Source organism: Nelumbo nucifera, chromosome 4, assembly GCF_055504915.1.
Source record: "Nelumbo nucifera cultivar China Antique chromosome 4, China Antique-T2T, whole genome shotgun sequence".
Classification (NCBI taxonomy): domain Eukaryota; kingdom Viridiplantae; phylum Streptophyta; class Magnoliopsida; order Proteales; family Nelumbonaceae; genus Nelumbo; species Nelumbo nucifera.
In genome coordinates this window covers 23,844,400-23,855,987 of record NC_142652.1, presented here as the reverse complement: position 1 = coordinate 23,855,987, position 11,588 = coordinate 23,844,400, and the positions used below count along the sequence as shown (strand labels likewise).

Below are 11,588 nucleotides of genomic sequence, written 5' to 3'. Positions count from 1 at the left end.
GCACTGGAATTTACACCACAATCTTCATTAATTCATTTTGCTTAATTTAGGAATAACAATCATGCATCCATCTTACAATAGTTTATCCGTGAATTATACTTGGATTATTCAAATATTCTGTTCTTTTTATAGTTTTATCAGTGAATTATTCTTGGATTATTCAAATATTCTGTTCATCTTATTCCTATTGGGACAAAGGAATATACAATGACTCAATGAGATTACAGCGGTTCAAACCAGTTCTCAGATCGAAGACTGTGCTACCAATAAAGTCATCTTCAAATTTTCCAAGAGGGCGGCTTCGACCCCAACGCACCTATAACTTCACCTTAAAGCCATTTGACGGATAGAATACTCAAAACAACTGATTTAGTTCTCAAAAACTAGAACAAATTTCAGAAAAAAAAATAGTGAAAATACTCAGTTGGATAGACAAAGCATAATAAACGGAAAGGAATACGGTACTAATTCCTCAAATCGTTATAAGTTTTTGGTGGTTCTTGATGTTTGTTCCTGCAATATTGGTACTGTGAGCATCGGAATAATCCTGTATCGAGATTGAGCGCTTTCCCTTAAATTGTGGAAGGTTAACACGTGAAAGATGCAAAGTAGGGCATATACTCCAAGAAGTCCATGGCGGGCAACACCTCTTGTACTGAGTGAGGAAGGACCCAGAAAATTTTGTAATCGTATGGAAAATTTTCTTTCATGCATTTAGACCAAAATTAATTGTCTCATATATATAATTCAAGGAATTAAAAGATAATAAAAGAAGAAAGATGAAGAAACGAATTTGAAATTCATTCAAAGTGCAGGAGATTCTTTCTTTCATGTGGGTATTCAACATCAAATTAGGTCATCTGATGGAATCCTATACCAGGAATCATCTTTAACTAATTGGAGTGGACGAAGTCTTAGATTTTCTACAAAATCAAAGTGATGGGCCTATCTGAAGAACTTGGGAATATACTAATATCCTCTATTTGATTCTTTGATCATAATAACCATCGGACTGGACGTATTACTTTTTATTGGGCCCATGCATAAAATCACATTTATTAATAGTAATAGTAATAAATAAATAAAGAAAGAATATAAAGTATATAGGAAGACAAGATAAGTAAGGAATATATAGGTGAAGGAACAGTTGGGTTGGAAAAGATGGTGAAGGGGGCCGGGAGGGGTGCGGAGCCGCGAGTGCGCACCCAAAAATGCCATCCGACTCAGACCACCATTAATGGAGCTTGCCATTGGCAGATTCCCTACGTAGTACACACCTTGCCCTCTTTCTTTCAAACTAGAATTCCACGTGGAAAATTCATGTTCCCCAAAAGTAATAAAAAGAAAAAAAAAAAAATATATATATATATATAAATTAACTATAAATAAATACAATTCCCAATTTATGGTGAAACCCATTAGGTCTCTAGCTAAGGCCTAAATGATCACTGGGGTTACATGATTTGAACCACCCCATCAAACAATTTTTGCTTTCTGAAGTGATGAACTCTTTTGAATAAGCCTTAAACCATTAATTATATATTACATGAGGCTGACTACATGAATCTTGTTTGGCCATTCAATTTTGAGCAACTGGGGTGTCCAAATTTTAATAAATAAAGAAAATCTGTGAGCACATGTTATTTAATCTCTTTCCTTTTCTGCAACATATTTGTATTGCAAGTTGCACTATATATACCGAATTGGGCATGCCAACATCTTTGGTTGAACAAAGAATAATACCACCAAAGTTATATACCAAGTACAATTCTTAAAATATTACACAGAATGTGGATCATTTCTTTTAGATTATTAGCTATAATGTTTAATATATGTTATCTAAGATAAAAGAATATTTATTTATAAAAAAATGGAATCACAGGGAGAAGTAGGGTTTTTGGGTTGGGATAATATTGTACGAAAAGATACAAAAGTGTTATCTTGGAATGAGCCAGCTTGAGAGGCACGGTGTCTATTTTTCTTAAGTGTTGATGTAACAATTCATGAGTTGGGGAGGATACGAGAGCAAGGGAACAAACCACAGCCTTCACTGATTTGGAATTTTTCTTTCTGGGGATTGTGTTGAATATTGGAGTTGAGGTTTGGAGACAAGTTGGCAGCAATGTGGAACTCCAGCAATCAGCATTAATGGAATAGAAAATAGAACTTTCCCCTCAACCCTCTTACAATCCTCCTAGCTAAATAAATTGGAAAATTATAGCATTTATGATAATTATTTATTTTTAGAGACAATATTCAAATTTCTTAAACGTGATGTATGATTATTCTCACTTATCTTAAGTAGATTTTAAATCATTAAACTTGATATCTCTGACAGACAGGAGGCATTTATGCCTTACTAGTTCCACTAATGACCGGCCCAAAAGTATCACCCACAGAGTAAGCAAAGTAAGCGGTTGCAGAGGACGTGAGCTTAATGCAAGAGTTATCTGATCGAGTTGATACATTATTACCCAAAGGCATTTGTCATGGCCCATTTACCAGATTTCTTGTACTTAGGTTGCATTCAAAATTCATCTCAAATGCCACCTTCAAAGGACTAATTCTTTTATTAATTGAATTACATGAATCAGTTCATGTCATGTTTGGTTCACTGTTCTGGGCTTCATTTTTTTAATTCTTGCTCATTTCAGGCAAGAATGAATAACATTAGAGTGTTTGGTTACAAAATTCTTGTCATGAGCCACATTCTTTTTAAAATGAAAAATCAATCCACAATACAAAAATTGAGGTAGCATGCAGCATGAAAAATAATCATGCCCCATCTTGCTCATTTTCATTCTTTGAGGAAACTGTCTATAAAACTACTGTCATAGATGTTTACTAGCAGATTATTGTGGAAGTACTCTTACGAAAGCACTTTTACAAAAGTACTTTTACACGAAAACACTTTAATAAAAGCACATTAATAAAAGAACTTTTATAAAAGTGCTTTTACGAAAGAACTTTTGCAAAAATACTTTTATGGAAGCATTTTTGTAAAAGCATTTTTACAAAAAAGACTTTTATGAAAGCATTTTAATAAAAGCACTTTTATAAAGTACTTTTACAAAAGCACTTTTACGAAAACACTTTTATGAAAGTATTTTTGTGAAATCACAAAAGCACTTTTACAAAAACACTTTTACATAGGACATTCATCAGTCTGAAAAGAATTCATTTTTAGAAAAAAAGTGTTTGTTTCATAGCATTATTTTGTCATTCTACTTATTTTTATCCATTCTTGTCCATTTTAAAATTTCATCTTGGGTAAGAATGACAAAGAATGAAAATTGAACCAAATATAGCCACAATTGCTCATAATAACCATGTTACAAAACATAGAGCAAACAAGCATGGTTGATTGGAGCTCGCATCTGCTGCAACAATTGTCCTATGCCAACCAAATATATCAGTGTTTGAATAAAAAAATCAGTTGATGTAATCAATGTTGTCTTTTCTTTCAAATGCTGGTGTGTTTTTTCATGTCATTGGAGGTTCCATTCGGCCCCAGTCGCAGCAGATTATTTAATTTCTCAGTCTATTGGAGTCAGTATATTCTCAAGAATCAGTCCCCTAAGACCTACCTGGTTAGTTCAATTAAGTGGGCTCTTGGAGGCAAGATTCGTTTAAAATCTGGTTAATTAGGTGGATCAAACACGTACCCCACCATCACCCCAACCCAGAAAGAAAGACCTGAAGGTTTGCCTATTCGCTCATTTGTCATTTGGCTTGTGGAAACAAAAATCTCAATGCAAGAAAAGAGAAGGTTGAGTATAAATTTGTAGAGTGTAAAACCTTGTATTTTGTATTATTTTATATATATTTGTATTATGCATATTTGTATTTGTATTCCTTCTAAATTAGACCTGTTCATGGGCTGGGTAGCCCGATGGCCTGGCCCGCACCCTGGTCGGGCTTGGACATGTAATTAGGTCCGCAAGCTTGACCTCGAGCCCAAAAAAACACTAAGCCTGATTTTGTGTCAAGTCGGGCTCGGGATTTGTCATAAAAGCCCGGCCCGAGCCCGACCTGACCCAACTCATTTATATAATATAAAATATAATATATATATATTAATATTTTTTTTTCTTTATAATTTCTCTCTCTCTATTCAACCACTTCAGTAGCGGCTCGGGCTCGAGCCTTAAAAAAATTTGTTAATGCAGAGTGAAAGCCCGACCCATGAACAGGTCTATTCCAAAAATAATCTTAGGCTCCATTTGGAAGGAGTACAAATACAAATATGTTGAGCGCAAAATCTTATATTTTGTATAGATTTGTACTGTACATATTTGTATTTGTATTTATACTCCTTCCAAACTAAGGCTCAGTTTGGAAAGAGTACAAATATAAATTTGTAGACTGTAAAACCTTGTATTTTGTATGTGTTTGGATTGTACATATTTGTATATTTACTCTTTCCAAACTGAGCCTAGTACAAATGTAAATATGTACAATGCAAAAACATACAAATAATGCAAAAATATAAGGTTTTGCACTCTACATATTTGAACATAATAATTGATAGGTTCTTATCTCTATCTAATTGGTGTCAAGCTGGTCTAATGAGAACAGATGCTTGTATAATCGTGTATCTATTAGCCAATAATAAGCTTTATTTACCCACTCAAATTATCCCAGCGGCCTTTTCTCTCAAATGACCACAACCAAGCGGAGCTAAATCCACTACACAAATCTCACACCACAAGATAAAAGTTAAAAAGCAATAGCAATCAATAAGTTTGCACTTGAAAAGGGCAAATTGTATACACATTTTTAGTTGTACGTGGTCCCTCTCCCACCCACTTTAGATGTCTAGCTTCTCAACTGTCCACGAGAACATCTTAGCCCAGAAGCCACCGGCGGCAGTTGCGTCATTTTCCGGCGAATCCAGCCACCATGTCATCCAAGTGGATGAGGTATAGGACAATACAAGCGCAAAGGATATTTTGGTATGTGCTGCCGGGCATCGGTACGTGCAACGTCAATCACTCTCCTTTTCGTTCCCCATAAATAATCTGATCGTGGGCTATCCATTAAGACACCCCACATACCACACGGCTATACAAACCATCTACAAGGTCTGCAATTCTCTCTCTGTCATAAGACAGTAATAAGAGAAAAAAAAAAATTAAAGATGGTGAAGTTTTCTAAGCAGTTTGAGGGTCAGCTTGTTCCTGAATGGAAAGAGGCTTTTGTTGATTATTGGCAACTCAAGAAGGATATCAGGAAAATCCCATCCCCTAACAATAACACCAACCCCTCCAAGCATCAACAGGCCTCCTTATCTCACATCCTTCTCTCCCCCCTAAAGAAGTTCTCTTTCTATGGCCACCATCAGAGAGACCATGGAGCCATTCAAGTATTCTCCCTCTTCCTCTCTATCCTTCTGTTTCTTCTGTGTATGTATATATAACTTTGTATATATCCATGACATGAATACAGTTTAATGTGGTTAATTTTGTGTCATTGATCGATTAGGTTCATACGAAGCTGGCTTCTTCGGCTAGCAAGGGGGACATGTACGAGACCGAATTGCTGGAGAAGTTCGCTGATACTGACGCTGCTAAGGAATTCTTCGCACGACTAGACCTTCAGCTTAACAAAGTGAACCAGTTTTACAGGACCAAGGAGAAAGAATTCATGGAGAGAGGGGAGTCACTGAAGAAACAGATGGAGATTCTCATTGAGCTCAAAGCCGCACTCAAACAACAGCGAGTTAAAGGCGCCTCTGCTGATGATGACTCGAAGGATGATCCCTCTATCTCATGCACAATCTCATGTGGTATATATAGTTCTTTGTTTTTTTCCTCATTGTTTGAACCATGCATACACAGAGCGACAGATCGACGACAAGTAGTGCAGGCATTGTAATTGTACAAGTAGAACAAAACAGTGGCTTTACTATATATTGATGATCCTTTACTAAACACATCTCTTCTGTTTCATTGTTTTTTTGGATAAAGAGGAAGAGTCTGGTAAGGACGTGACAGACCAAGAACAACTTCAGGACAACTCCACAGTGGAGTTTGACAGAATAAATGATGTAGAATTCCCAGAATCACCGCGGTCAGAGGAGATTGAGAAGTCAATTCAGATGAAAAGAGAAGAAGGGAAGATGAGGAGCATTTCTGGTCGAGTGATCACTTGCCAGGGAAAGAATGTGAGGATTAACATCCCACTAACAACTCCCACTCGTACCCTCTCAGCGATTACTTACTTGGTTTGGGATGATTTGATTAACCAATCCAAGAAAGGTTGCCCTGAAGCAAATAAACTGCATATAAATAAAAAGAAGCTGCATCATGCCGAGAAGATGATCAGAGGAGCTTTCACTGAGCTCTATAAAGGGTTGGGGTACCTAAAAACTTACAGGTAATTTAATTATTAACAGGTTAAAAGTTTGACCTCTCTTTAGCTACCAAATAATGAAAAAAGAGAAAGAAACCCAATAGCTTTTCTGATTGTGGTGATTTTGATGTTGCAGACACTTGAACATGCTTGCTTTTGTAAAGATATTGAAGAAATTTGATAAAGTAGGTCACTACTAACTAAAATTATTGTCATGGAAAGGAGTGATTCGGGATTTAAGTTTATAATTAACAAAATCTATTGTGTTCTTCCAGGTTACTGAGAAACAAGTTCTACCCATTTATCTCAAAGTGGTGGAGAGCTCCTATTTCAACAGCTCAGACAAGGTAAATTAATTCCTTAATTCTGATTCGTGTCCAACATGCATATAGAACTATACCCACAATCAAAATAGAAAGAAAATTCTGAAAATAAAAGGAGAAAAGAAGAACAAGTTTACATCAGATAATCATGAACATGTTACTATCACTTGATGATTGAACATGTTGCGTGTGGCGGGACATGGTATAGTGGGGATCTGCGCTGCACTTTTTTCCCTGTACATCCATTCGGTCTTCAATGGGTGTCCCATTATATGTGCAGGAAAAAAAAAGTGCAGCAGGACTCGACATGGTGTCTCCAGGTGTATACAGGGATTTGCATGTCTCAAAACATATATTTCTTTTTTCATATAGTTAACAAAACTCAGTATGCCATGAAAGGTAGTCAAGTTAGCTGATGAAGTTGAGGAGCTGTTTATCGAACACTTCGCTGAAGACGACAAAAGAAAAGCCATGAAGTTTCTTAAACCACACCAGCGCAAAGAATCCCACGCTGTGACCTTCTTCATTGGTAAAAAAATCTTTGTCTAAGTAATTTTTAAAGAATTATTTTGTTTCTGATAAATTAAGAATTCTTTGACAAGGAATATTTTGCTTTTGTTTTATCTGTTGTTTCTTCAACTAATCAATTTTTTTGCTTCATTGTTTCTATCAAATCGAATGTGCTTTAACTATTTTAAAATGATCATATAGAGAAGAATAGTTATTAGAGATAGAAAAATAAAATACTCCTTTAATTCCTAACAACCTTTTTGAATTATTCCTTTTAGTGGAGAGGTTTGGGGCTAGCTCGTGAGAGATGGTTCACTTTGTAACAATGCCAATAGGGACCCACAAGCCCCTTGCCTGAAAAGACCCGACTTGGTCCACATTATTAGTGGATTATAAAGCTGAAGGGACTATATATATTAGACCATTAAATGGTTTGGAGACCCAAAATCCCGACCCTACCCTGTAGGGGTTTGTAACTTGGGAGCCCATATATGCCCATTAATCCAAGCCGACTGACACACCCGATGGTAGGGGTGAGCATGGGTCGGTTCGGTATTATAGAAGAACCTGAAACCTATCCTCTAAGGGTTGGTTTTGGGTTTTTGGAACTGGAACCTATTTAGTGAAAGTCGGTTCCAAGGTTGGTTCTAGTCTTGGCGGTTTTGGGGTTGGTTCCAGGATCTACCCGTGGAACCTATTCTTTTTTTACTCTCTCTCTTCAAGAAAAAAATGAAACATGTTCTTCAAATTAAAAACTTGATTTTTAATAATGATAATATATTATTTAAAATTTGTATTATCTTTATTGATTAAATTAAGTAATTTAAAATATAGATTACCATAATATATTAATATACGGTTGAAAATTTGTCATTATGATTTAAATTTTGTAAATATTACCTTTTACATTATTTATTATACGCATACAAATATTAAAATGAAAACAAATAATCAAACCACTTAAGTAACTTGATGGTTAAGTGAGACCATGGCTTTTCTAACCATGAGTGATTATGCTCAAATCTTTACATCCTTAAAAATATTTTGGGGTTTATTTCAAGGCAAATTCAGTTTGGGTATGATAAATCCCTAGACCCTAGAACCGACTTGGGTGAGGATCGGTTCCAAGAATTTGGAACCAAATCCTACCCTGTAGCAGATTGGGTAGAGTTGGTTCAAGGCTGATTCGAAGTCAGTTCCATTCGGTTCTGGGTAGAACCTACCCATTTACCCACCCATACATGATGCTATGTCTCTAGTGAATGAATAATGAATTAGTCTAGAAAACAAAAATAAATAATTGATAAACAACAAAAATAAAAAAAAAAAAGAAAAGTGAAGCAAGCTCAAATATTTCCAAGGCAATAGTTCTAACTCTCATTTTTACATTTCCCATTCAGGCCTCTTTACTGGATGTTTTATAGCCCTCTTTGTCGGATATGTCATAATGGCTCATATCACCAAGATGTACACCCAGGAATCTGATACAATATACATGGAAACTGTTTATCCTGTGCTTAGGTGAGTTTCCTTCACTGCAATTAATTCTTTATGTTTTTTTTTTCAAATGAACATTATTGCAAGTAATAATACATAACTAATGTGTCCTCCGTTACACTTTTGGACTCCCTGTTTGCAGCATGTTCAGCCTATTATTTCTGCACTTCTTTTTGTATGGTTGTAATATTTTCATGTGGAGAAAGACCCGTATAAACTACAGCTTCATATTTGAATTGGCCCCCACAAAAGAGCTGAAATACAGAGATGTGTTCTTGATCTGCACCACATCAATGACTATAGTAGTGGGGATTATGTTTGTTCACTTGTTCCTTATTGCAAAAGGGTACTCATCGACCCGAGTTCAAGCAATACCCGGCTTTTTGTTACTAGTAATTCTTCTTCTTCTTCTTCTTCTTCTTCTTCTTCTTCTTCTTCTTCTTCTTCTTCTTCTTCTACATGACACAAAAGAGAAAGGCAATTCCTTTTTTGCTGATTTATTTATTGACCACAATGGGCACTTGTTTATATAAACTTAAAGAAGATTAAAATCCTAATACTTTTTTTTTTTATTTTTACAGATTTTTTTGATATTGCTAGTCTGTCCTTTCAATATCTTCTATCGATCAAGCCGTTTTCGTTTCCTCCGGGTGATAAGGAATATCATTTTGTCACCTCTTTACAAGGTAAGATCATCTTCAAGAAGATTAGGGTCATAGAAGAAAATGAATAGATAAATTGAATTGAAATTTCATTTTCTAGTTAAATTATTTTTTTTTTCTAAGATTTTGTTACACTTCATGTGCAGGTTGTCATGTTGGACTTCTTCATGGCTGATCAACTTTGTAGTCAGGTATATATGTCTAGTGATATTTTTTTTTAATTTAATTTTTGGTAGAGGCTTAATGATCTTTAGTTATTACCCAAACCATAACCAGCCAAGCAAAGCCAATTATTAAAACAAATTAGCATCCATTATTGAAACAGGTGCCCCTGCTCAGGAACCTGGAGTATGTTGCATGTTACTACATAACTGGAAGCTATAAAACTCAGGACTATGGATTTTGCATGAGGACCAAGCATTACAGAGATATGGCTTATGCTGTTTCCTTTCTGCCTTACTACTGGAGAGCCATGCAGGTTCATTTATTGCTAATCTCCTGACTGTTGCTGCTTCTAATGTTTGAATTCCATTGGTTAAATCAATTCTAATTGGGACTTGAATTTTAATTTGCTTCTCCTTGGGAGTGCAGTGTGCTAGGAGATATTTTGATGAAGGACAGATAAGCCACCTTATCAATCTAGGCAAATATGTGTCAGCCATGCTGGCAGCGGGTGCCAAAGTGGCATATGAGAAAGAAGGGAGCATTGGATATCTCTGTCTAGTTGTGGTGGTGTCAAGTGCTGCAACTGTATACCAATTGTACTGGGACTTTGTAAAGGATTGGGGTTTGCTCCAGTTCCACTCCAAAAACCCCTGGCTAAGGAATGAATTGGTGCTCCGACGAAAGATTATTTACTTCTTATCAATGGTACATCTCTCCCTATATATCCTCTATATACACTACTACCAATTACCTCCGGCCTCCTCAAACAATTCCTCTACCGGCCAGCAGGCACAATTGGCACCCATTTGTGCAAATACATTTGGCAGATCCATTTATATATCTTTGGAAAAGCAAGATATCATCAAATGATCTTGTCCAAAAGGATCGATGAATCAGACTGGCTTCTTTATCCAATAAATAAAGTTGTGAAACATCAACAATCCACCCAAATAAAGGGGCTATATTATGTTGATAAAATGGTTGGCATGCAATATAATTAACACCCACGTACTGTCATCTTCTTAGATGATTTACTGAGTAGGAAAGCAATTAATTCAAGTTGTGCGGTCATCAGGCCAATCAAAAGCAAAAAAGCAATTCATTCAACTTAAAACCCAAGTTTTCTTTTCTCATTCATATATATAAATGTTGAAACTATAATGGTTTATTTTGTGTACTACATATAGGGTCTCAACCTTGTTCTAAGGCTTGCTTGGATACAAACTGTTCTCCATTCCAACTTTGGGAGCGTAGACTATAGGGTCACTGGGCTCTTTCTCGCTGCCCTTGAGGTGATTCGACGTGGGCAATGGAATTTCTACAGGTAAAACTGTTGCAGCAAATTAAGCACACATTCTCATACCATTATTCGAAATAATCAAAATATATGAAACCTACTTCTCTCTCTCTCTCTTTCTGTATTTCAATTCCTGCTTGATCTGATAAACAAGAATATTGTACAGGTTGGAGAATGAGCATTTGAATAATGCTGGGAAGTTCAGGGCTGTCAAGATAGTGCCCCTTCCCTTTGATGAAGTGGATAATGAAGATTAAATGCCCATTAGTATTTGCTGATACTTGCTTATACAATACTCTACGCGTTGGCGTTGCTGTGGATATCTATATTCCTTGACGCGTCCAGTATCAAAGAAAGAAAAAAGAAAAAAAAAATCATTCTGTGACTGTACAAATTAATTGTTGTTAATCACAAGTCAGTCTCAATGAGCCTTTCGGTTACCCGTTGTTGTTGGCATCTTCCCAAGGGAAAGAGGATTCATATACTTTGTATACAAAAATTCCATTCCTTCCAACAAATTTATTAAAGGGAGACAGCATCAATATACCTAGTTTAATTTAACTACCCCAGCTACCTTTTGTTCCTCCCTTTAGATCTTTGGTTTACTTCTAATTTGTATTTCTTTTCTGCTATTCCATTTTCCCTCTTTTTGTTGGGAGTAGTAAAGCATGCAAATAAGATTCTGGGTGACGGTCTCCAAACTTCAATTCATTTGAACTATTTATCTTATTCTGTTTGGATGAATAATGGAATAAAGAAGAGGTTAAAAAAAAAGGAAGA

At 35.8% G+C, this 11,588-nt stretch overlaps 1 protein-coding gene across 1 annotated transcript; it reads left to right on the top strand.

Moving 5' to 3' along the window:
• The first annotated feature begins 5,032 nt into the window (after positions 1-5,032).
• LOC104603089 (phosphate transporter PHO1 homolog 1-like) lies at positions 5,033-11,206 on the top strand. Its single transcript, XM_010267036.3, has 14 exons — positions 5,033-5,365; positions 5,485-5,788; positions 5,970-6,378; positions 6,491-6,539; positions 6,630-6,701; positions 7,077-7,206; positions 8,588-8,708; positions 8,827-9,076; positions 9,266-9,370; positions 9,493-9,537; positions 9,672-9,824; positions 9,938-10,216; positions 10,699-10,835; positions 10,975-11,206. The coding sequence occupies exons 1-14, from the start codon at positions 5,141-5,143 to the stop codon at positions 11,063-11,065; spliced, it is 2,370 nt and encodes a 789-aa protein (XP_010265338.1). The 5' UTR covers positions 5,033-5,140; the 3' UTR covers positions 11,066-11,206.
• Positions 11,207-11,588: the final 382 nt, after the last annotated feature.